The sequence below is a fragment of the Typopeltis vanoorti genome, chromosome 23 (assembly GCF_054136105.1).
Source record: "Typopeltis vanoorti isolate ZY-2024b chromosome 23, IOZ_Tvanoo_1.0, whole genome shotgun sequence".
Classification (NCBI taxonomy): Eukaryota; Metazoa; Arthropoda; class Arachnida; order Uropygi; family Thelyphonidae; genus Typopeltis; species Typopeltis vanoorti.
In genome coordinates this window covers 91,115,571-91,143,482 of record NC_143571.1, presented here as the reverse complement: position 1 = coordinate 91,143,482, position 27,912 = coordinate 91,115,571, and the positions used below count along the sequence as shown (strand labels likewise).

Below are 27,912 nucleotides of genomic sequence, written 5' to 3'. Positions count from 1 at the left end.
CAGGGCTTAAAACATGAGTTGTTTCCCATAAGAGAAAATCAACCTACTTTACCCCTTCTAAAAATTGACTAACTCGGGACCTGACCAAAGAAAGTTCTTCCAATGTGCAACTAGAATGAAACCTATAAAATGACCTTTCTTTGAGTTGTCTGTCAATATGGAAGCAAATGCCATTTCCTCGGAGCTACCCATCCATCGATTAATTAATCAGCTATTAATGTCATGATTTCAAAGTATGCAGTTTATTGAAATTATTATTATTAACTATTATTCATTATTAATAATTAATTATTGACAACACAAATTAATAATTAAAGATAGTAAATAATATAACAATTTTAAAAACTGTCATTTTTGAAACTATAACATTTAACCGAATTCTCCTTGCATTGTTTTTAAAACAATTTTAAAAAGTGCTTCTTTTCGAAGTTAAAATTTTAAATTCCTCCTGAAAAAAGTTTTCATAACTTTTCATGGCGCGACCAAATAAACGTGATGCTCAATACGTTGCATTATCCAGACCTATCTTCCACCTCGTGATTGTAATGAGTGTTTAATGATGGTTATAATAGTCTTTCGTGGATGGAAGTAACAGACAAAAAGTCCTTCGTTAGCAGATCCCTGTAAAGGAATGCGAACAATCTGACACAAGGTTTCATTGCTTTCTTTCATACTTTCAAATATGAGCAGCAAATCTGCGTTTATTTTCCATCCTGAAAATAACAACTGGTTGATTTACATGCCTATTTAAATTCTGAATTCAAAAATCACCTTGCAATTTTTTTTAGCATCCACAGGTTTTTGAAAAATACGTAAATCGGTGTGCATATGAAAATATCCTTTGGTAATAAGTATTTGACTGTTCGACTGATTTTGCGATTCGTTCTCCGTTAAATTCATCGTGTGAATTCCACCCTCTTAAGGCCGTCAAGCTATTTTAAGTCGGGTAGTCCGAGAGTTAAATACTCAGGGAACGCTTACTTTAGAGACCAAACGTGAGCTTTTTTTTTTTTTCAAGCCAACACTTCGGGCCTCTAGTAAGCAGAGTTGAGGTGTCAAACAGAGCGATGAAAATCGCTTGCGGTCTAAAGACTTTAGTAATGCAATAAGATAACTGGGAACGTGTCCCAGCTGATTGTTCTATAAACATATATAAAAACTCTGCTTGCAAAATATGGTGGTACCATGTCAGTTTTTGTTTTGTTTTTATTTATTTTTAATATGTTGGGCCCATATGCGAGAGGTTGGCTATTCAACCTATAGTACTTTAGTACCGTATACGGAAAGTGGGATGGGAGAGGAGGAACTTGTTAACATTCGATTTAAAAGTCTGTAGCAGGGATGAAGGAGGAGGAAAAGAAACTTGTTCTGTGGGTTTCGAGGTGTACTGTAAAAGGATGTTGGGAGGTGACTGTACGTGTTCCAATGGGTTTTGTACAGAGTGGGGGAATTATTGATGCAGTTTCTGATGAGCATTTTCCATGAAAATATTTGTAGAATACACAAATTGCAGAGACTAAACGTCTATGTGAAAGTGGGGGGAGTCAGTCGGTAAGAGATGGATCATTTATTAGTCTAATTGCTCTACTCTGTATTGAGTCAAGCATTTTGAGGGAGTTTTTAGGAGCCCCACTCCAAATGTGAGAACAGTATTCAATAGCTGGACGGATTTGTGATTTGTATAAGGTTAGCAGCTGTTTTGAAGTGAAGCAAAGTTGTTCATATCCAATGAATTTAGGGATCTGCTCATTCAGTCCCAATTCTTCTTTCCCTCCGTTCGTAGAAGATATTAATAATGATATTATTTCTGGTTTAGAATGATTAAACAGATCTAGACGATAAAAGCACAAATCCATTCTTTTAGGATGTTTGCCAATTGTCCATGCTTCCGAATGATGATGTACCAAGTCTTCACGGTGCGATATATTTCTATAAGGGACGTTGTAATGCTCATATCGGATATCCGTTTACGACCCGTAGGCTGAATAGGCCTTTTTAGTCGTTTAGTCGTTTTAGATTGATTATAATCAATCTAAGAGATAATTATCTCTTGCAGTTTCTACTTTAAGGGGGTGGCGAATCCTAACGTTTACCAGATTCTTGAATTTAAGCGATATGCAAGCTCCTTAACAGGAGCTTACATATCGCTTAAATAACAGCCTGGATCATGGTCCTCTATATTAAGGCGAATAGGGATCCCAAGACTAACTAGCAAAGCTAGTTAGTCTTGCTTTGCTAGCAAAGCTAGCAAAGCAAGACTAACTTTAAGCGATTTAAGGATATGCATATTTAAGCGATATGCAAGCTCCTTAACAGGAGCTTGCATATCGCTTAAATAACAGCCTGGATCATGGTCCTCTATATTAATGCGAATAGGGATCCCAAGACTAACTAGCAAAGCTAGTTAGTCTTGGGAGTGAGTTGCATTATTTTCACCCTCCAACTAATACTGTTCGTTGTAAATCTGATCTTATTCCCTTAAAGCTAGTCTCATAAAACTTGGGGAGGGAGGGGGAAAAACAAATGGATCTTTTACTGCTTAACTGACTACGATATTTGGGAATTTTCTAATAATATATTTGGACGAAATCCTTCAGATTTTGAACCAAAGTAGTGTTTATTAATACATAGAATACTGTTTCCAAGATTGTGTGTGTGTGTGTGTGTGTGTGTGTGTGTGTGTGTGTGTGTGTGTGTGTGTGTGTGTGTGTGTGTGTGTGTGTGTGACGAAGCCTAAGACCTTTAGTATGGCCATCCGCCTGATATTTAATTATTTATTCTACCTGTCTAATGATAATGCAGTATTTCCATCCAAAGCAGCCTTAGTGGATGTGTCAGCTGAGCGCGTCATTTTGTTTTAATAATCACTGATATTTAGGGTCACTGCAGGAGATTCCCCATGACAGGGAATCTCGTGCAGTGATTTCTGTGTCCTTCAGCGAAAGTAAGTGCTCTCTCTCTCTTTGGGATGGATGCGTCAGCTTTCAAATGTGTGAGTCTTAGTGTCTCCCTCCCCCACAGATTGAAGACTGACGCACCCATCTCACTTAGCAAAATTTCAAAAACAGAAAGAAAAGATCCGCAAAATTTAAGGAAGAATAATTAAATCGTCCCCCAAAATTAAATTTTTCCCCAAAGATTAATTTACATTACGACAGTGCAGAAGAATAACTTTCCTACTCATGACAATCGTTGGTGGTTCACGTTCCACCTTCGACATTTGCCACATAACGGCATGAAATCCTTATAAACTTTTTTTTTTTTGAAGCAATACGAAATGATTTATTAAATGTTCTGTATTATGCTTCAGCCGTTTTTGCCATTAAGCTGTCAATAAAAAGAAGCAAGAATCCAACTCTTTACTACTAGAGAATGATTATTGTTGATCAGTGGGTTCAGTATGGTTGGCCGAGTGGTTAGCGTACTCGGTCGCGGGTTCGATTTCCGCCGTGGGCACGGGTTTTCGTGATCGTCTTTAGGTGGGAGATGAGCTTCAAAACCACCCCCCCACATACACGGAGGCCCGAAGTGGCCTGAAAAAGTTTCACGTGTAATCTTAAGAGCAGGGTTCCGGACTGTTTAAAAATAAATACAAAAAATAGAAAATTGGTAAAAATGAAAAAAAATTCTTAGCCCACGCATACAAATGGGTTTACTAATAACCTTTTAACCTTTCGTGGAGGGGAAACCCAATAAAAAAAACTTCTGTTCTTTGTAGCGCCCTCGTATCTTCTGGCTCTCAACGTGCATTCCCTCCGACGTTGATTAGAATGCTCTTCTGAGGTACATCCCCAACCGAGAGCAGCCGATTTAAAGAAACTGCTCTGAAAATTATGTCAAACAAGAAAAGCACGTGACTTATCAGTATTGCACTTCTGAAGTGTGAAAAAAATATGCAACTCTGAGAAAAGAAAAGCATTCTTTTGCATGGTTCCATTTTCGAAGTTTTCACAGGAAAGAAAGATTGTGGGTGTATAAGAGGGAGGGGAAGAGCATTTTTATGCTGATATTTTATTTGATTACTATCACAGGCATCTACAAATATGCTGAAAAAACCTTCAGCTTATAGAATCAAGCTGTTCTGCAGATTCCTCTTCGGTTGACGTCTACTTCCGTTACCGATTGAGGATCTTTGCATTTCAGTCCTGGCTGGCAAGGTTGTGGCGGGATGATGGAACACTCTTCTCCCTCGCACTGCAAAATACACAAAAGGGATATTCAAGATGTAAACTAGCACATTATATTTATTTTGTTGTTTGTTATTGTTTTAAGATCTGAACTTCACAGATTCAATTTACGCTAGACACTAATGTATGTCAAAAGCATTCAAACATGTCCCTTACATAACGTGCTGAGAAAGAACTTATTAATGGAACCGAAAGCAAACAGAGAAATATTGTACAAATTCTTTAGACAGGCAGCCCTCAACAGCTGTAATAAATGAGCTGATGATATAAATCTGTACTTGCAGATTTACACGTTTAAAAAATGAGAAATATGTTATGAAAGTAATTACTCTGAATGATACGTCAGACGCTTAGTATAAGATTATCAGTAGATAGGGAAAAAAGTTCTTAGAAATAACTTATGCAACGCAATGATTACGGACATACACGAGTGGATATCGGTGATATTGTGTACCTCTCCTCAACCTTTGCACTTTTCTAGTTGCGTTACATACGTATGTAACCTCTTTTGGTTACATACGTGGATTTCCGCTCATTCTCTTTAGCGGCGCTGCATCAACCAGTTATTTCTTTATACTGCAACTTCTGCTGTATCATCGCAAATTTGCCTCCATATTTGCGTTATGTTCGTTTTCGTTATGACACCTTTCGTCTCATGATCGTGTAATTCTATGTACAGAGTTTCTCAACCATAACAACTTTGATTCTAAAACTAAAATAAAATGATTCCATGCATGCACAATCCGAGACACTTTTCAGAGAAAACAAGTAAACATAATTGGTGATAAACGAAGTCGGATGCATTCATCCCATAATAAATTCCAGTTAGTTATTTTTGGCCAAAGTCCCACACTTTATTATGGGTCACTGATAAAGCACATATTCAGCAGTATTATGCTAACAACGCACATCAAGAAAGTATTGGGAAAAGCGTCCCATTCGCATGGTTAGTTCCAAAAGGAACTAACGTTAGATCTAAGGGCGATTTATTTTGGTAATCGCCTGTGGGATGTTGCAGTCAAATTTTTTTTTCTTATTAGCTGAGTGAATTGTATTTTCCAGAAACGTTTGCTGTCTTTAATCGTGTAAGAAATAAAAATGCCAAAATCTTTCGGATTCTTTAATTATTTTTTTTAATTCAGTGTTCCCAAGTAAATAACCTCGACTTTTGTTTTTATTTTCATCTGGATACGTTGGCAAATATGCCAGGATATGCCTGAATCTAATATGACCTCTGAAAGTGCACGCTAACGCGTTATCCGAAATCGCTGATTTTTATCATTGGCATCAATCAGAAGCTATGATGCTGCTACTACTGCTACTACTACTACTACTACTAATAATAATAATAGTAATAGTAATCAAGCATAACCTAGGATACACTGTCGATAAATTTCAGTAAAGGCAATAAAGGAATGTTCAGAACCAGTTTGCTATTTCACTTACTTTGTAGCAACCCGTGCAGCATCTGCATTGAGTACTGTAATTGCCACATTGACATGGTCCGACGGAAACGCATTCTACTTCATCACAGCGGACATTTTCACAGTTGGGTTGACTGGTCGAGAAAACACTGAAAAACAAAAGTAAACAAATATTTGCATGAGCGCTATAAGTAAACCCGAATAGCTAAGAGTTTGTTCTATATTCCTCGTAAGATATTATTCTGGCAGACACTTATTCGTTCTTCTTATAATGCGATTAAGGTTGGTAATCGATAGGGCCCCCACAAGGTTCTGTTTTAAGCCCACTCCTATTTCTCATCGTTATGAACACTATCCATCCTCACATAATAAATGATACAAAAATAGCATGCTATGCAGATGATATAGCAATCTGGCACACAAGCAGTAATCCTCAGCAATCTGAAAAAGTCCTAAATAATTCAATAAAAAGCCTAGAAAGATGGACAAAGGAACTCAAGTTACAGATAAATCCAGAAAAAAACAAAACTTAGTATCTTCTCCACTGATTAAAAAATAAACACAATTACAATCCCTACATCAAAATATATAATACCAAAATAGGAAAAACAGAATCCCAAATACTTAGGCCTAATTCTAGATACTGAACTAAGATTTACAACCCATATCATAAATATATCTAATAAAGCTCTTAGAAAGCTTAATAGAATCAAAAGGCTTTGTGGAACAAAGTGGGGTGCAAAACCGAAGATACTCAAAACTACATATACGGCACTCATTCGACCCACTATGGAATATGCCTCATCAATCCGGGCTCCAGCTTCTACTAGTTCAAAAGAAAAACTTGACAGTACAATCAAGAGCAAAAAAAATTATTATAGGCGCAGTCTCATCCACAAATAATTAAAAAGCTCAACAAGAGTGTGGGCTTCACATACTACAATACAGAAGAAACCTTTCCACAGTTAAGTTCATTAACAGAATCAGAAGCCACCAACAGGATCACATCTCACTCAGGACTTTCGATACCTGGACAAGAAAATCTAAAGAAATCATCTACGTTACAGTATGATCACGAAATCAGAAAACTTATTGACTTATTTGACAGATTGTCTGCCAAAAAAAAATACAATGATAAACTTAAACGTCCTCGAACCTTGTTCAAAAAAGGATTCACAGCAAGAAAATAAAAGACAAGGAATTGACACTATACATCACTTAAATAATCCAAACCATGTCATTGTTTACACTGATGGATCATCTGATGCAAATCAAAACCACAGCTGGCAAAATAGCTTCAAACTTCACTTGCGAATTAACAGCCATACAAACAGCTCTCAAATTCTATCTCTCAAATCCAGTAATAAACATTGCAGAAGGAATAACCATCTGCACTTGAGGCATTAAAAATGGAAATACAAAACTCACGCAGGAAATTCATGAACTACTAACAACTTAAAATTTGAAAAATAAAAACTGTACACTGTAATAGATACCATCCCATGTAAATATTGAAGGCATTGAAAGACAGGAACAGAGTAGCCAAACAAGCAAGATACTTACCTCAAAAATTACATCCCCTATCACTAATTGATGCTAACTCTGTCGTCAAAATAATATTGGTAAAACAAACTATCAAGAAGAAGAATGAAATCAGTGAAATTAATGAAATAGAGAAATAACACAATCATCACCAGACTAAGGACGGAACATTTTAAAGGCATGAAAATTCAGCCAGATGGTTAGGAGCTATGAAACATGCAAAAACTGTCTAGGAGTTGAAGTAAAACCTGTTCATATTTATTCTTGTGCAGTAATTGCTGCTGCTCTTCAGAAAATTGACAATAACCCTAGAGAAAGGCTCTACTACATGAAAGTTCAACAGTTCTACACATCCACGGTCATATATAGAAGCTCTTCAGTGAACTCGACAACAACAACAACATCAATAACAATCGATAGGGCGGCTCTTCCCACTGAAGATGAGGAATTTGGGAGGAACAGCATAACATTTCGAATCGAAATGAGTTTTTCTTCAAAACTACAGCAGTTGAGTTTTATAAACATACCAATATTACTGCTAAGCGTAGACCCCAAAACGAAACATATAACTTATCAGTATTTACTAGGCCTACTAAAGTGTAGGTAAAACACAGTTAGATTCATTCATACGTAATTCATCTATGAAAGCGGAAAGTTTTAATAAGTCTCCGCTCTGTCTCATTATGAATATTCTACTCCGAAAGCACTTTTAAAAAAGTAAACGTGTAATATTTCATAAGTAAAAGAAACGACTTTTCGGAATTGTCAAACCATTAATATGAAGATTGTTGCTGGAAAGAAGGACAAAAACCACAAACTTTCTAATAGGGAAAGTAGAACGTGCTCACCTGTGCACCGCGATGGCGATGAGAAATGCGATCAGCACCCACTTCATAGCTGTTTTGGCGAACGCGCGATTGCAATCGTAAAATAAGATGTGGACAATATTAGTGAGTGTGGCTTAATGCAGTTATGATTAAACTAACACGGGTACAACTGTTTGGGGGTTTCGTAAGGAGGTGTCGATGATGATAAAGCTTTTCATACAGAAAAGTTGCGACATCCATCAAATCCCCTACATTTCCAAAACGTTTCGCTTGTCATTGTTACAAATGCATTTCCTTGTGGGAGGAGACGCAAGGGACAGCCAATGAACATTTGTTTTTGATTTTGAATTCCATTTTTCTAGTCATTAACTCGTGCGGTGTATTTTGAGGATTGCATAAAACTACTAAAAACTAAAATTTTAGTTTATATGTTTCTTTGTCTGGCATTCTTAATAATCATGCAAATACAGATACATTGGAAACCTCATTCAAAGTACTTCATTACTCGCTGCGAATTATACATAGGGAGAACAAGGCAGGAAACTTTCTCAACTCTGTACGCCTTAATGTGAATGTCAACTACAACCTCTCTGGGTGTCATTCGTTTGCCAATCAACTATTGCGTATACGCGAGATCACAGCCTCGTTCACACGTTCAACACTTCAGTTAGATCGAGAATTCCTTCGTATGACAGCAATCTATATTTACTTTAACATCATGGCGGTTGTATCGAAGTATGTTTGTACTGCGCATCTCTGATTCTGATTTCGTTTCACTGTTCTATTAGTCATTAATGAGTTCATCCTTTTGTCTTTCCATTAGAAAGAGCTTCTGAGACGAAATGCGCTGTCATTACAAGATAGAAATGCAATATAGAAAGAAATCAAAGTCAGATAAATATATGTATTAATTATATAAAGTTTATTGAGAACAAAACGTAGAATGTGATCTGTTTATTTTTGAAATGGCACAACTGTTTTTATCTTGCTAGAAGACTTCATTCGGCGCATAAAAGTGAAAAGAAAAAAAACTTTAAACCGCTCACTATTTCTAATGTTACAGACAATTACAGTCAGTCATTTAACACGAAGTTCCTTGCCTTCATAGCACGGTGGACCACGCTGTTTTCCACAGAAATAGGTCTCACGCTTATCACCACATTCTCTCAGACTCTGAAAGTGATACACCAAATAACCTCCATTTATTCATCCCATGAGCTTATTATTCATTCATAGTCACTGTGATGTTTCGCGATTCACTACGACTAGATCTGCTTGGTGGAAAACTACGGTTTTAACTCGCATACAAATGTTTATTTATACTAGAACCTCGAAAAATAAAGCTTTAAACACGACATGAAACAAAACAAGAACTTCAAATCCTATTTCACCAGTTCCTCCAAAATGAATATTCAAAAAAAAGGTACCATTAAGAACATAAACCACCCCGTGATAACCCAGAATTTAATTACAAAGACACAATGTCTGTTCCATACGTTGGCAATGCATCAAGGAAGGAAAAAAAAAAAAAAAACATCAGAACGGCCTTCAATCTAGTCAGCACCTTACGAAGATTTCTACGCTTTCCAAAGACAAAGTTTCCATTTCATAGACATCCGGGTGCATACAAGATTCCGTGCTCGTGTCGAAAGACATACGTGGTCACACTGAAGAAGTTTCGAAATCCGCAACAAAGAGAATATAGGCGACTTTGAAAACAAACGGGAAGAAAAAAGCGGACTCGTAGCGCTCATCCTCAAAGAACATCACACGAGAAATCAGCAAGCCTCCTCCCTCGCTACTTAGAAGAGAATTACTTCGACAGGTTGTTCAAGGAGTCCTCCTAGGTCATTCGCTGAAAAGGCACACTAAATAGAAATCAAGGAATGAGCCTTCACGACATCTGGAAGTCGTTAATTAACATGTGTAACATTGAAGACCTGTATTTTGCCAGCAATCACATGCAGAGTTTGCACAACAATGGGGACTGCACGTAACATGCCTATTTTTTTTTATTCGTATGGAGTTTCCTCCCTGTCTCCCCCGTCCCTACTGAGGCGAGTTGAGCTCCCCCATGACTGTAGATCCGTGTGTATTCACGGGGCCGGTTTACCTGCATGCAGGATGAAAAACCCCAGATAAACTGGCAGAAAAAACGCTGCTGTCCACGCCCAAGACCGACTAACTTGGCTATGGCCGAGGAAGATCCCTCAGCTTCTCACGTCGTCGACGAGAATAGAACCTAGGACACTCCTTCCCCAGGCATATGCTTGCGAAGCGCATAGCCACTAGGCTAACCGCGCGGACCCATGCCTAGTGATACTCATCATTGGACTAGACTATCACTCCAGTCTTTTTAACTTATAGATATTAACTGCTGTTAGAAAAGGTTTACATTTTTGCTGGGTTTTTATTATTTACTGGGTTTCTATTATTTTATTTATTATTTACGCTGTTAGTCATATAGACAGTGGAGCATGTAGAGGAAATACATCTAGTATAAATAAACACTTGTATACTACTTCAAAACCTGATAATTTATCAGTAACTCTAATTTTTGCGAAATACTTTGCAATATGATTTTCCGTAGAAAATCTTATCAAAATGTAGCAAATTACTGTGTAGACGTTAATAATGACTTTATTATAAAATGCAATTAGACCTTCGTGGCGAATGAGATGTTATTGAGATGTCTCTAGCCAACTTCTCGACCTTTCCTCAAGTTTGTATAAACAGAGTTCTGACGAACTTAACAAGTACAACCATCGAGAAATATTTGGAGGAAAGATCAATTAGGCCTCTGCTCTGCTTTCTAGGGGCATGCAGTGGTAAAACGTTTAGTGTGTGCGGCCTCTAACACGATGTTTCACGGTATTTAAACATATCAGTTGTACTAAAGTGAGGGATAAGTTTACAACCTTTCGAAGGTGGGATTATTAAAATAAAATAAAATAAAAAGCACTCCAATTCCCATCTCAGCGTAAAAAATTCTCGACGACTGCATCAAGTCCTCGCTTGATCATAACATTTAAAATAAAGAAGAAAAGGTAAAAGAAGAAAAAACCTTTTTTTTATTAAGGAATGCGTGTTAACCTTATAGTGGAGGCAAAAAGTTGTTTAACTTGTGGAAAATGTGATCATCATTTGGAAGAAATTAATCATTCGACTATGAAACTCTATTGAGCTGATAATCAGGCAACATTTGAAAAGGTCTTTAGTTATGTGTTTAAATATTCTTGGTTGTAAATCAACAAATATAAAACGAAATTTAAAGTTATTTCGTTGTGGAAGTGTAAGAACGTTTGAAATCCCCAATAAATCGCATTTATTTAGGTTGTCTTAAACATGAACACAGTTAACCAACTTATTTCGAACATTAGGATATATATTCCATTCGCTATTCAAAGCTGGGCATTAAAAACAGAATATTTCGCCAAACAATGTTGCAAAAAGTTTTTTTTCTTTTAAAAACTACAGTTCACTACCTATAAATTCAAAGCAGGAGAAAAAAAAAATAAATAACTATCGCGTGACTCTTTTCGAAGATCTCCACATTTAACATCTTCACAGTCTCGACTGCAATGTCCTGTTCATATTGGACGTGCCGAATTGTGTAATCATTAAACCCGATCGCTTTAGTACCTCCTGTTTTTTTTTTTTTTTTTTTAATTTGATCGTGCACGATTTGACCTACAGGTTGGGATCTAATTATCTTTACTTTAACAGGATCCCAAACTCAACGCCACGCGCCCCCTGTTAACCAGTGTCATTTTTAAGACGTGTGCGTTGCTTTATCCGCAAAAGATCTACGGACAGGAAGTCCGTGCTGCAATTAAGAAAATTAAACTACCGTATACAGTTGATTAATTTCCAGCACAGGATTTCCGCAGGCAGTGCGCTATTTTAGCTGTTTTTGTTTCTAATTAAGAGATAAATAGTCTCCTTGCATGCCAACTGTTCAGCCTTCCTTCTTACATTTACACGCAGTCGTCAAGGAGACGTTTATGATGTGGCCGTTCGATGTTGCGTTAAAATATTCAAAATAAAAATTAACTGAACTTAAAGAAAAAAAAATTTGTATGTCCATTTGTATGTCCTTTGCAATGTCCTATTTGCGATGTCCTTTGCAATGTCCTATTTGCGATGTCCTTTGCTGTGTCTAAAAGATGACGCTCCAGTTTCTTACAAATTCTTAGGATGTCTACGTTAAAAAAGGGAAGTGTTAAGTCAAAGAAACAAATTCAGCGTCGGCTGTTTCGTGCGAATTAGTAATAAAATGTAAAATATACTTATTAAACTTTTAAATCGTTAATTTAAATTTAAAATTAATTTTAATGAGCTTTCATTAAATACGAATGCTTCAGGAAGAGTTTCTTTTCCGCGATGCAGATTTTTTTCCCCCTCCTAGCGAATAGGCCAATTCAATTTAAATCAGAACGCGAGCAATTGATTCCAGTTCCACCAAGGTGCATTTCGGCTTTAATTAAGATGACGGTTGCTTTCCCGTAGGACTCATTAATTATTAAACACTAAGAAGAAGGTGTGTGTGTGGGGGGGGGGAATAGCGTAATACAGAAAGTGTGCAAAGTAATGATTATTTAAAAAAAATAAAATAAAATAAACCTCAATACTTTTGTATGCCCGTATTCAGTTCAAGATTTCATGACTTCATAATTTCATTTCACAAACAAACAAAAACATCCACTTTTTAAAACAGTTTACAAGAAGAGCTGCTTTATTCACTTTCTAGTATGGAGGGGGAAAGATTCGCGACGTAAAAGATCCTTTCTACACCTTTCGCATGCATACTTTTGATTTCGATTTAAAACGATATCACTTTCAAATCCGTTATCTTTCTGTCTTATTAATATCAATATTCTTGATTTTCTAGTTTTGTTTTCGCCTTTTGATACCCATTTTTTCACGATAATTTCCCTTCCATACAGCATTTCAAATCAATAATAAAAATAAAAAAATCGCCAACACCCTTATAGGCGAGGCCTTCTAACCCTATCTAGCTTTCCGAGACAGAGTGGGCACTTCAATCTCCACGGGTAGCCAATCGGAGATACCTGACCCAGGTCTATCACTAATTATAAGTGGTAACAGAAGAGACAGGGCAAACAAGTACTGCCATCTCTTAGTACCTAACCCAGGATGTGTTACTGTCTGAAATAATGTGGGTTCTACCGTCGATTTTCTTGAGTTTATGGGACGAAAAGGCCGAGTTTCTGGGAGAAAACACTCGCTTGCCCCTGCCACATAACGACTAACTCGGGAACCGGTCGAAGAAAGGCTTAGAAAAATTTCTCTAGACTTGAACTGAAGTCTGTATTCTCAACCAAAAAAAAAAAAAAAACTCAAAATTTATTTTTGCACGACTGGCTACTTTTTAGTTGAAATGGAGGCCTGTGTAACTCAGTGGAAATGGAGCATACATCCTCTGCGCTAGGCCGCCCGAAGACAGACTTAGCACTGATTAAGGTTGGATCAGGAATTCCAGAATGGCACCTCACTCACACAACAGCCAAATACTATTAAAATAACTGCTGACTATCTCTGCGAAAGAGAAGAACGAGCGACGTGCCTTTGCACATACAGCAGAACATGAGATGTCCGATAATTTTGAAATGAATCAGAAATAAAATCTTGCTCAGGCGAAATGGATTTATTTCCGGTAATTATAGCGGGCTATTCAAGATTGATAAAGAACTTCCGCTAATTCCGTTTGTTCTAGTAAACTTTTGCACGAGACATACATACCACATTAAAATAATCACAGTAAAAGCCTTCGCATGATTTTTTTTCCCAATAATGCGCAAATTTCTAAACGGAATTATCGTGGAAGAACGTCTATGAGAATAACCAAATTCGCATTGCCCAAAATGTTAATATACAGGTTTTTTGAGGGGTAAGAGGTTTTCAGCGGGGTTATGAGTTATTATCTACCCTATATATATATATATATATATATATATACAGGGTGTTCGGGATAAATTTGACAGTTTCGTAAGGAAAAAGAAAATCTTCTTTGTATCTATTAAATTTAATGAATTGACAAAAAAACATTACAGGCAGAGTTAATTACAATACTATCAACAAGATTTACTCAAAATAACCACCATTAGCATCGATCACAGCTTCAATTCTGCTTCGGAACCTCGAACAAGCTGATGCTACAGTCTCCCTGGGAAGGGCCGCAAAAAATGTTTTAATTTTATCCATTAACTGGGCTTTTGTATTACTGGAAGTGCGATTGGTGTCTTTTTCAACTCCGCCCCATACAAAATAATCCATGGGGTTAAGGTCTGGGGAGTTTGGAGGCCAAACATTTGGACTGGTGAAGTCGTAGAAATTTTCAGACAACCATTTTTGACTTTTCCCAGAGGTGTGGCAAGGGGCCGAATCCTGCTGCCATACATACGGCCTACCATTGGCTACCCTTGTTATCCAGGGCTTGACTACAGTTAGCAACTCCACGAACAAAGCCCGAATTCCAATGCCAGGGTTCTTCAACACCTGTTCCTGCAGATTTGCGAGGAATTCTGCTGTACGAACGCAATCAGATCGTCTGCTAGGGATCTTTCTTCTTGCTACATCCTCGTAGTCACCATTGCAAGTCTCTAGTTCATGCCTGATTGTTTTTACTGTATTCAGGGAGCATTGGGCAGCAGTCGTAATATCCTTATTTTGATGGCGGGCACGAATCATCATGATACAAGTTATTCTCTTCCATGATTCAGGTGGGTTCCAGCTATCCATCCTTTCTGACATCTTGTATATGAATGAAGAAGGGTCCAAACTTTTAAATGAAGAGAAGTGTGTGTTAATACATGTAACTTACGGAAAAATATAATTAATTATAAATATGTCAAATTTATCCCGAACACCCTGTATATAAAATGATAAGCCTTTTTATGTCACGTTTTTATGTCACGTTTTTTTAAACGTTTTGAATTTCAGGGGCTACCCTGAGTGTCGAGTCTTCAAAATTCGAGTAATCAGAATTCAAGGAGAACCGGCCTATCAGCCCGGAACTCGGGGGAGGGGGGAGCCAGGGGGGTTCCCCCCTGGGCGTATACTTTATACACGTAAAACGTATAAAAGTACTTTATAAAACGTATACTATCTTTAAAATAATACACCAAAGAAGCGATGTGCGTTTTATTTCTTATTAGCAGAACCAAGCAACATGGCTCGTGTTCCAAACCCTTTTTTATCAGAGTTTTTTCTCATTGCACTTAATCGGTCATGGGAGTATTAGTGTTGGCTTAGTCAAGCCAAGGATTAATTATAGGACTAAGATTAGGAACAGGCGGCTTGTCTTATGTTGTTTTATGCGTATTGAACATAAGTTTCGCATTTTGTCTACAAATCGCGTGTGTTCACCTGGCTAGCTTGTTGGTTTGCGAGTTTTTCTCCCGGAAAAACCCCGCTTCTTAGTTGTAAACGAGGATCTTCCATTCAAAAACCTTATGAAGAGTCTTCGCAGTTAGGACCAGATACACCAGAAGGTCTTTCTAAACAGAGGGTATGTTGTTGCCAACCGAGTGACGGAGGCTTTCCACAATAAGATACGGCATAATAAATAAGTATGTTTTAATGATTTATATAACTCGTGTCCTCCTACAATCAAAACACGGAAGCTCTTGTAACGGCATTACTACATTATTTACGTTATGTTAATATTGGAAGAGAGAGAGAGAGAGAGAGAGAGAGAGAGAGAGAGAGAGAGAGAGAGAGAAAGAGAGAGAGAGAGACGAATAGAACTTTCAAAACAGCCAAACCTTTACCAGGCATATTGCATAGTGTGGATCTCTGGTCAAAGGAGAAATTATATGCCAAATGGATTGACGATGAAGTATAACGAGAATGATTTCAAAGTAACGTATAGCAACTGAAGCGTGTCTGTTCGTTTAATTTGAGAATGCACCTTTCAGCTCAGATAATCAACTAACAAAATGAAGCTCTTAAGAAACATTTCTCAATTTACCGAATTGGAAGCAAACTTTCAAAGAAATGAAGGATTTATAACTAATCTGAAGTTAAAATTTTAGATTCTCTGATGTGATGTTGTTGAAAACTGATGTGTTCAAGAACATCAAATCTTTCACATTCCTTCGCATAGTAATTGATGAATGATAAATTTTAAAAAAGGAAAACGTTGCATTTGTCTTTGAGCTCATCAACAGATGCAACGCTAGCTTTCGACAAAACGGTCAATGTTGGGGGAAAAATAATAGATGAAGAATTTTTAACTATGAAGAAGCCAAGCTTGAAGGTTGCATTACTTACACGCTGACTACCTCCTTGAATGCATAAATTTGCGTGGGCATTTAATATTAATACGCGATTCTTTCAGACACACCAGGTAGCTGGACAGGAAACAGATCGATTTAATAGTTTTAGTTCTCGTTCGGATGACTAAAGTTAAGCATACCTGAGCCCACTTACTACTCGGGAGGGTGTCCATCTGTTATCAATACTAGGTGCTTTAGCGTCTCTAACACCCACAGGCAGTGGGTTCGAATCCACAGCTGAAAGCTGGAAATGTGGCCTCACGCAAAACATTCATGTGCCCAAAGCAGAATTCGAAACCACAGCCTGTTGGGATCGAGAGCAGATACGACAACTATTTTGACAAACCAAGCCGGAAAATAAATACACGTGCATGTGTTGTTGTGTTTAGGCTACAAACGAAGGTGCAGTGAAGGGAAAATGTATTTTTAAGGATATTTTTTCGAGTTAAATTTTGGTATTAATTTTCCTGGAGTTTTTTTTTATATATTTTTTTTATTTATTTTATTTTTTTATTTTTTATCTTTGGTGATGCAGTAATTGTTGACGATGCCTGCTATAATTTTTTGTATAAACTCCGCATAGGAGAGGGGAAAAAACCTACACCACGCCAATGCCGCATTTATGAGAAAGAAAGAAAGAATCTTTTCTTTTTCTGCGTTTCTTGAAGAGCTGGAAGTTATAATTATTAAGAAAAATTGTGTGGAGAAAGGATGATCCAGAAGTTTGGAGCAGTATGTGTATTGATGCTAATCAAAGGCTGTTAATTCTCATTATATATATATATATATATATATATATATATATATATATATATATATATATATATATATATATATATATATATATATATATATATATATATATATATATATATATATATACAGGGTGTTCGGGATAAATTTGACATATTTATAATTAATTATATTTTTCCGTAAGTTACATGTATTAACACACACTTCTCTTCATTTAAAAGTTTGGACCCTTCTTCATTCATATACAAGATGTCAGAAAGGATGGATAGCTGGAACCCACCTGAATCATGGAAGAGAATAACTTGTATCATGATGATTCGTGCCCGCCATCAAAATAAGGATATTACGACTGCTGTCCAATGCTCCCTGAATACAGTAAAAACAATCAGGCATGAACTAGAGACTTGCAATGGTGTCTACGAGGATGTAGCAAGAAGAAAGATCCCTAGCAGACGATCTGATTGCGTTCGTACAGCAGAATTCCTCGCAAATCTGCAGGAACAGGTGTTGAAGAACCCTGGCATTGGAATTCGGGCTTTGTTCGTGGAGTTGCTAACTGTAGTCAAGCCCTGGATAACAAGGGTAGCCAATGGTAGGCCGTATGTATGGCAGCAGGATTCGGCCCCTTGCCACACCTCTGGGAAAAGTCAAAAATGGTTGTCTGAAAATTTCTACGACTTCACCAGTCCAAATGTTTAGCCTCCAAACTCCCCAGACCTTAACCCCATGGATTATTTTGTATGGGGCGCAGTTGAAAAAGACACCAATCGCACTTCCAGTAATACAAAAGCCCAGTTAATGGATAAAATTAAAACAGTTTTTGCGGCCCTTCCCAGGGAGACTGTAGCATCAGCTTGTTCGAGGTTCCGAAGCAGAATTGAAGCTGTGATCGATGCTAATGGTGGTTATTTTGAGTAAATCTTGTTGATAGTATTGTAATTAACTCTGCCTGTAATGTTTTTTTGTCAATTCATTAAATTTAATAGATACAAAGAAGATTTTCTTTTTCCTTACGAAACTCTCAAATTTATCCCGAACACCCTGTATATATATATATATATATATATATATATATATATATATATATATATATACACGAGGGACGTCCAGAAAGTAAGTTCCGATGGGCCGTCAGAGAAACAAAAATATAAAAAACTTTATTGGAAATTAAAGTAGACATCTTTCACCACTTTTCTAGATAATTTCCGCCATTGTTCAGGCACTTATCATAGCTCGGCACCAAGAATTGTATACCTTAGTCGTAGAAGGCCGCCGCCTGTTACGCAAACCATGATCCTCATTTGCCACGTATTGACTGCTTCTTTAACCTCGTCGTCGTCGTCTTGAAACCGCCGGTCACCAAGGAAAGATTTCGGATGTTTGAACAGGTGAATGTCACTTGGCGCGAGGTAAGGACTATATGGGGTGATGGGATTGTTCCCAAACGAAGGTGGCGAAAAGTTGTTGTGTCCTTCCATACATTGTTGTGTCTCTCCATAAACCTCAATAATTTGCCAATGAATTTCAGATGCTTTAACGTTCCTCCCATTCAAGAAACGGATAACCGACCTAATTTCACATGATTCGCTTTTCTTAGATATTATAAACACACACACACACACACACACACACACACACACACACACACACACACACACACACACACACACACACACACACACACACACACACACACACACCAAGAAGCGTACGCACTGCGAGAATGTCTGAAAATGGCACCAACGCCTTGCTAAAGAATCAACAAACTCAGCACGCATGCGCACCATTGCGATCGCAGCGCTGCAGTGAAAATATTTTAAAACGGAACTTACTTTCTGGACGTCCCTCGTTGGTATTAAGTTTCCTTTCAATATATATATTGAAAATTTCCAACTGAAAGTTTAATTTTAAAAACTTCAACCCTTTGGTTGAAAATTCTTTAAATTGGGGACAGGATTCGAACCCAGGTCTTTCTAACCAAAGCCATGGTCGAAACTTACTGAGATATGAGGCTGTGGGTCAGTCGTGGAGAGTTGCTTCTAAGTTGTCTTTCTAAATTGGGAGGGGAAGGCAAGAGATTCCCTCCTGACAAACCGGAGTGTTTTGCGAACGCAGACCTTGCTGCATAAGTATTAGTTGATAAGAGTCTTTTTCTCTTCTTATGTAATATTTCTTATGTAATATAACCCTTTAATTTGTCTATACGAAAGCAAAACATGACTTAATGTGTGTGTGGAATATGAAGACAGTGAGAATATTGCTCTCTGTTTCCGACAGTCCCAACAAGCACATGATTTGCTATAAATTCTGATCTGATAAAAGAATGAGAGGATGGGGGGGTAACCTAGGACCCCTTAGCGCTATCTAAAACAACTTCCAGAAGGTATAAGAGTGCACAGTGACAGCAGCACAAATTCCGCATTATCGCTTTGTGTTTCTAAGAAGGTCTGACTCACAGGTGTACAATCGAGCTGTCAATCACCGCTGTTGTTTGTCTTCCGGGACTGTTGCAATTTTCAGAAATCCGCATATTACAGCTCAGACTCTTTCGTGTAGTGGGGCGTCATGCCGGATGTGTACTCGATATCAAACAGACAGGGTTCTTGGATCCATCTGTAGCATACACTGTCCCTGAACACACCAGGGCTTTTATCTTTGTTAGTGCACCTGTGCTATTACTTAGAACCACATTCTGCTTTTAATGTAAATGTTCATTCAATGTAATTTAAAACAACGCTTCACTTTAGAAATCTAGTACAACCGATATTGACTGAAATATATATTATTTAAGGTGCCACATATAAAAAAATAACGCATTTCTTCTTCATCTTGACTTCCTCTCACGTTGCTGCAGTATCCGCATAGCTTCCGATTGGTTCTGTCTGGCTTGGAAAAGAAATGTAATATTTTTATTTATCCGAGGAGCGATTTGAAATAACAGAATGTATGGGAATTAATCGAATCCTTAATTTACGACAGTTCTAAATATTAACGGTATAATGATAGAAACGGTCGCATTCACATCAAAAGACTTCCAATGATAGTCGAATATTTGTGTTTGAAAGCGGTAGACAAGACTTCCTTCATCCATGCATATCCCGTTGTCCCCAATGCCTTCATGTCACATAATGAAGTTCAACTTATGGACTTTATGTGCAGTGGGATTGCACAATCCCACACATCTTTAATTTTGCTTTCCGTCAATTCCCACAAATGATAGGTGCAAACCTGCAGCACATTATTACCGTGGGTGCTAAAGGTTAACCCGCCACTCACCCTGCTCATTGAACGGAGAATAAACTTCATCTTCGATCTAAAGACATTCACACACAGTCAGTGAGTGTCTAATTCGAATCTCAGTTCGGTTAATTGTAGAGCGGAGGCGGCGCTATCCATTCAACCAACTAGGCTGGTGTTAAGAAAGAATTTCTCTCGTGCAATTAACAACCAGCATTCGCAAAACAACCAAACAACAAAAAAAGCCAAGCGTATTCAGTCTAAATGCAGTTCGAGAAATACTTTGATTAATGAAAGTATTTTGTCGATAAAAAAACATATATTATTTTTATATTTGATTACGAGATCATCTGATATCCCTTAATCAAACTATTTTATTTGCATATAGGTTGCACATAAGGTGATTCAATTCGCATGGCTCTGAGCCTGTTAATTTCGAAAGAAAATAAGGAAGAAAAGCTTCGAAATATACTCAATGCATTCCGAATTGCCACGTCGTGATATCACGTGAGTATGACATCATTCGAAAGAAAGCAAACACTAGATGGTTTAGCACGCCCGAAACAGTTTTATCCTCAGTGACTATAATGTTTCGTTTGTCTTAAAAAGAAAACTTCTTTTGTCCTTCGGTAAAGTAATCGAAATCGCTATCAGAAAGCAAGTCAGGCGACTTTTTTCGTCGATGATTCTCAACGGTTTATACAGCGGAAGGCCAAGAGGCATTAAAGTGACCCGTTTGGTTAGAAATGGCGTGTTTTTCTAATGAGTAGCAAGAAACCTTTGAATAGTGAAAAAGTGAAGAAACGGTCTTTCTTAAAGTTAGTGCGAACCGTTGAGGAATGAACTCCATTTTTTATTCCCTATATTTCTGATTTCGAAGTGGTACTTGGTGATAACAATTTCATACCAAGACTGCTCTCGGAAGAAATGAAATCTAATTGTGCGATCGGCATATAATGCGAATATGATGAACAGCTACGCGCTACCATAAATCGTATTTTCTATTAACTAAAGAAAAATCGTTTTATCCGGCTACTATCCACCAGTTATCTCAATATGACCAACGTGCTTGAAGAGGATTGTTGTAGAAGAGGTTAAATTTCGGTGGTGACAGAGTGTGTATGTCAGTAATACTGAGGATGATGTTAATGCACTCATGAAGGGATCCCTGGGGACATCGAATAAGCAGTGGATGCAATTAAATTGACAGTAATGCCATGTTTCAGAAGCAGATACAAAGCTGGAAAAGAAGTCAACGGGCACCATACTCTGAGGAACAAACAGTCATGGCGCTCACCTTAATAAGACGTGGGAACTCTTTTCGCCGCGATCATTGCATCAATCCTATGGGGCATACTTTACACAAGCGTACGATAACGATCGATGGGAAGTTTGGACCATTCTTCTACGCATGTGATGAGGCCCTGGACTGTTGTGTGGTGGACATCCCTTGACATCACCCAACACTCCAGTTCGTCCTACAGATGTTCGATAGGGTTGAGATTACGGCTATATGGAGGCCAGTCAAGTGTGTGGTGACGTTTATGTCCCCAAACCACGCAGTTACAACGCTGTACTGTCTTGTGGAAAGTGACATAGTCAGTTCCGTAGAAAAACCACAAGGATGGAAGTATTGCATTGTCCAGAATGTTCAGATACCTCTTCTAGTTCAATGTTCTTGGCATCACAAAAAGAGGCCGAAGACAAACCAGGAAAAACAGGACCAAACGATCGCACCGTCATCTCCGAATTGCATAGTTGGGGTTTCACGTTCTGATAAGAGACGTTCACTGGGCACCCGCCACACCCACCCCTGTCCGTCTGCTCGGTAGAGGGGAGTTGCGTGATTCGTCACTCTATAAGACATCTTTCCAAGCTTCCACGTCTCACTGTACAACCTGTTTGCACCACTGAAGAAGACGTTGCATGTTGGTCCGGGTAATTTGGGGCTTATATATTGCGACCCTCCCATGGAAACCCATATTGTGAGCCTCGTTTCTGAGTGCCTTTGTGAAGATTCGTGTTCTAGTCGATGACTGGAACTCCGCATTTTTGCATATTATCCTTCATACTTCCCTATGGTGACGCTTGGAGAGTGTGGTGGGTCATCTACTACGGTAGCATTTGCAATTGACCCTTGCACTTCCATCTTAGTATGCATCGTTGATTGTTGACTTGGGATGGTTCAATTTGTCAATAATATGCCGAACAGAGGCTTGCAACATCCTATCACAACACCTCTTTCAAACTCCGTCAGTTCCCTTCTCGCAGCCATTTCACCCAAACACAGTTACACTGACTTGGGAGAATCATGCTCCCTCAAGTTATACCGGCTAAAAATGCGTGACTCGTTACAATGCACGATGCATCTTGCCCATGGGGGTGTCCGTTGACTTCTTTGCAAGCAGTGTATATGCTTACTGGACTAATATGGTAGTGTTGCTTTTCATTACATTTTTAATATCGATCGTACATGAGGAGTTGCAAAACCTCTAGTACATCTGATGGAGGTTGCTCTTACATCAACCGGTGTTTTCAGGTAAATAGAACGACGAAGAAGAAGAAGACAGGTTAGTTGATGGTTCTGGGATGTGGAGCATATTGAAGTGTTGATCAGCTGCTTCCCGCATTTTAATAGAAATAAAGAAAAGGCATAAGACAGAAGCAGGCTGTGGATGTCACTGAAGGATTCGTAGGTCCATAATTAAAGCTATCTTCTTCTATAGCATTAAGAAATTTTAGGAATGCTGCATTTAGATATGAAATAGTATTTCAGTGCAGAATGGTTCTGAAGTTGCACCAAAGCAGCAGTTAGACCTTCGACATTGCTCTTGGGAGCAAAACTAGATGCTCATCCCCAGTGACGAATGGCATGGATGTCAAGTATTGGTATTTTTGTAAGCCTTCCTTTGAAAATTCAAGCACGCCTTGATTTTATTTTGTGATAATTATGTTCGATCTCCATATTTGTGCGACGATAACTTATATGCTCTCTCGCTATGTTTCAGAAGAGCTAACTGATTTTGCGCAAAGGAAAGTAAAAGTACAGGAAGAGGAAGTATGCAGCAAGATGTGTGGAGAAGATATTCTTTTTTAATTCCTAAGAACTGAGAACAAGCCAGTTTTGTTTTTTATATTAAATAAACAAACTCATGCTTTATAACGACGGAAGTTTCTACTTCCGCGTGTACCTATTTGATCGATAAGGATGGAGATCCTTCTCCTTTTTGTGAGCGTTCCACTCCCTGTTTTCAAAACTACTGTATGTGAAACTATTATGGACGCATCAGATGCTCGCTGTTGCTTACATGCTGTTCTCTTTTCCAACCGAGATGGATTTTTCTTTCATCAATCACGCAGAACAAAAGTAGCGAACTACACAGGATTAGGAATATAATAAAATATCATTAAGTCAACCAAAAATGCTGTCGAATGCAAATTGAACGGAGTTCCACTGAGCGTGGACAATTGGGAATTTATTTAGAAAGCAGACGATTTCTATTGCCTGGTGTAAGAACACCACACGATCCTGCACGATTTGTTTTATAGAACAAGGACGTCGCGTTATCTTCCGCTTTCCACTCACTGCACTTAAAATGTACGACAGAGGTATTGTCTCATTTCCTGGCATTTTATTAAGTTTCATTTGGAATAATACAAATTTCTGTTTCTAATATTCCGTTACTTTCTCTTGATCTTTCGGGGGGGGGGGGATATCAGAGAAAACACACGCGATTTGGCCAGTTTTCATATTTATCAGGATGAAAAACCGGAATTTCTGACAAGAAAACTTCCACCACGCATGCGACAAAATGAACCGGAAACCCTGTTGTACAGACCGAACATGAACTTTTCTTTTAAACCACTTCAGTCCATCAATAAGCAGAGCGGTGGTTTCCATCCTTCTTCTTAGGTGGCATCTTCGTATGAAGGTTGTGAATTTCAACATCGCTCTATTTTCTGCCATTCTTTTGATGTCACCATATGATTTAGATTTCGTCCATTCCAGAACATCGTCTATCCATGTCCCACTTCTCCTTCCCCTTGTTCCCTCTATCTTTCCTTCTAAAATTACTTTACTCAATTCTTCGGCTGACCCTCTCATTATATATCTAGCCATTCTCATCTTCCTATTCATGATATCTCTGACTAGTTTGTTCTTTGTGTTCATCATTCGTGGCTCATCTGCATTTGTTATTTTATCTCTTCATGAAATTTTGAGGACTCTTCAATAGCACCACAACTCGAATGCTTGGATTCTTTAGATTGTCCATTTATCCAATATCCAGTTTTCACATCCGTAATTTAAGATTGACCACACGCATGCTTTAATTATTCTTAGTTTTGTTTTGCTGTCAATATCGTTTCTGAGAATGTATCCATTATTCCAGAAGGCTTCTTTTGCCTTTCGGATTCTGGTTTGTATTTCTTATTTCCTTTTTCCAGTCTCTGTGAATATACAGCCGAGGTAATTGTAAGATTTTTCGAGGTATGTTTCCACTTGTTGTATATTATGACTTAACAGTTCTAGTTTGCTTTTTATTGTACTTCCGTTATTTAATATCATCACTTCGTTCTTTTTAAGGTTTAATTCTATTCCTTTTCATTTTAGATTATCTTGGTTACCATTTCTTCCAATCCTGCATTTGAATCAGCAATGAACACAGTATCATCAACATATCTTATATCATTTATGTATTTTCCATCGATATGGATTCCTATTTCCATTTCCTTTAGGTTCTTCATTAGATGTTCACTGAATATGTTAAATAGTATCCGGAAGGTTACGCACCCTTGTCTTACTCCTCGTTTAATATCCAGGGTCTTCTCATTTCCTTGCAAGCCAGCTTTCTCTCCCCCAATACAGTTGTGAGATTATTTTCAGGTCTTTTTTTTTGTCAATATCATCCTCTTTAAGGATTTCTAATAATTTATCGTGTTTGATCTGTCAAATGCCTTCTGGAGGTCTAAAAAGTCACAGATGCACCGATCTGCCTAATTCAATTGTTCTTTCAGTTATACAAGATAGGTTCCCGATGGCATGTATTGTGCCTTTACCTTCCACAAAACCGTTCTGTGTTTCACTAATTTGTTTCTTTATTTTTGCATGTATTCGATTTTTTATTATCTTTAGTGTGATCTTAGATGTATGCGAGATTATACTTAATGTTCTATACTCTTCACATCTATATGTGTTGTTGCTTTTTGGAATCGGAATGCATATTGATTTCTTGAAATCCTCCAGTATCTTCCCTGTGTCGTATATATTCTTTATAATGTCTCTCAAAAAATTCTTTCCATCTTTCCCCAAGGTTTTAATTATTTCTGCCAGTATGTTATCATCTCATGGTGTTTTTCCATTTGGCAAACTATCTGCTGCATTTTCTATCTCTTCACCAAGTAATTCTGATCCTTCATTCCCTTCTTCAATTTTAGGGATTTCTGATCTGCTTCTGTCATCATATGGTTCTGCAATGGATTCTCTCCACCTGTTATTAATATCTTCTGGCTTGACAATAATTTTTCCATCTTTTCCTTGAATTGCTCTTTTAGCGTGATGTTGATTGTTGAGTTCTTTAATTTTGTTATGTTTCTCTGTAATTTTATTTTCTTTGTCTAAGTCTTCTATTTCTTTACAAATACGGTTTCACATACGTCAATGAAAGTCACTTCCATCCACCTAAAGGCAATCATAAACGTCCATGGCCGTGGCGGATTTCAAGTAAACAGCTCAGTTTGAGAGCTGATACACTTTCACTCAGTGATCAGGCTGGTGATTTTTTATGTATGTTTACATGTTTCTTCTTTATGTTGTTTATGAATAAAAGCGACTTTAAACTTATCAAAGTTAATTCTTAGAATTGTAGTTTTCTTTCTTTATTTATTCTTTTTTTTTTTTTTTTTTTGCCTTACGTTAAGATGAGTCTCCGTAGTTGGAAATACCGGAATTTGAATCCAGTCTAGGATGCTAAGAACCTTCACAATGGATTGTAGACTCCTTCACACGAAATAGGTTTTTATCCTTTAAGACAGCACACCCGTCAGAAGAACATTGAATTAACAGACATGGGCCTCATAGTCTTAGTTGCTTGTTGCTTCTGCCGTGATTTCAAACGAAAACAACAAACCCAGATTTAACCTTCATATAGGCTGAAAGTAGGTCCTGCCCTGACTTCAAATCGACTTTTGTAGGGGTTGTAATATTCTTCATTTTCGATTTTCCTTATTAAGATATAGCGAGTAGTAGAGGTTTTATTAGAAGGATATTTGGAAGGTGAAGATATTTATGTGAAAAAAACAAACCAACGTGAAATTCGTATTTGCTACATTTCGTTTTCTTTATTGAAATCCAGTGTTTCTTCCTGTTATCTATGCGGAACATACCCACGAGGTCTATCAACGGTTAAGGAACGTCATATCCACAGCTATAAAACCGCTTCATATGCTCTTAAATTCAGACTAATTGGACCCTCGTGGAAGGGAAAGACAGCTGCAGCCGCTTCGTCTGCAGAGGAAAACATGTCACCTTTTGAAGTCTGATTGTTGAAAGGATTTTGACCAAGTAATTGTTTCTTCATATCACTAAAGTCTCCTGAGAAATTTAACCTGATCGAAATGAGATGAAAGGGGGATGTTTTTTTTTTTTTTGTAGACATTTTTGTCAGTTGGATCTTGAAGCCATTTTCGACAAATTTTGGTTGCGTTTCTAACATTGCATAAAGGTCCTTCTGGAAATTCATCCCAATTGCACTGAATGCGGGAAGAGGATGCAGCAGAAGCAGTGCTTCCATCTCAACCACTCTTTCAACTGTTTTAGACAACATTTGGAATATAGTCGAGAACAAAGCCGTTTCGTAAGTTCCCTTCAAAATTTCGGTGTTCAGCAAAATTGAAGGAGTATTAACGGGGGATTACAGGCATATCAAAACCAATTGATTTTGAGTAAATCTGGAGTACAACTGTTTCATACGGTTGATAGTTTTTTCTCTCTCTTTCTAATATTTTTTTCATAACTGAACCAACATGAGAAGCAAAAAAAAAAAAAAAAAAGTAAGATGCCGTCGTAGACATCGGAACAAGTCATAGCATATAACCAATTTCGGCAATTTATTCCTGGATTTCATTATTTAAAAAAAGTGATTTTTCTTAAAAACATGTAAAACAAGTGAGCCAAGTATGAAGAAGAATGTTTGATACATCTTTACTGAATCTTTACTTTAGCAAAGTTTCCTGAATCGGCTAACTTACTAACATTGTTTTAATTCCTGGGAACGTGACTTCCTCTCTGAAATGCTAGTAATACCATAACAGTAGTAACAGGAATATCACTAATTATTAAAATTAATGTCGTAAAGTAGTCGCTTCTAAATTGCATCAAACCTCCCGTTCTTCAGTAGGCTCAGGTTTTGTTTTTTTTTTTTGCGTATCATATTGAAAATGAAACAAATCCTCTAAAGCCTTTTATTCTTTAAAGCAAGTACAAGCGGCAGAGCTGTTTAAGTCCTAACTAACATTTTGATGATAAGCGACAGACGTAGTTCATTTCATAGCGAACCACAAGCTTGATGCTATTTGGGATGTGAGCGTCACAATGGACTGCTCGAAAACAAGAAATGCTAAATTAAGAGAAAGTTGTAAAGTA

General features: G+C 37.6%; 2 protein-coding genes across 3 annotated transcripts in view; one reads left to right on the top strand and one right to left on the bottom strand.

Annotated features, from left to right (window-relative positions):
• Positions 1-27,912, top strand: part of LOC150094054 (insulin-like growth factor-binding protein-like 1) — a 74,144-nt gene that overhangs the window by 27,143 nt on the left and 19,089 nt on the right. The window lies entirely within an intron of this gene.
• LOC150094055 (uncharacterized) lies at positions 3,976-8,139 on the bottom strand. Its single transcript, XM_090412601.1, has 3 exons — positions 8,002-8,139; positions 5,634-5,760; positions 3,976-4,194 (listed from the first exon to the last, which is right to left on the bottom strand). Exons 1-3 carry the CDS (start codon positions 8,046-8,048, stop codon positions 4,072-4,074), a joined length of 297 nt encoding a protein of 98 aa, XP_090268727.1. The 5' UTR covers positions 8,049-8,139; the 3' UTR covers positions 3,976-4,071.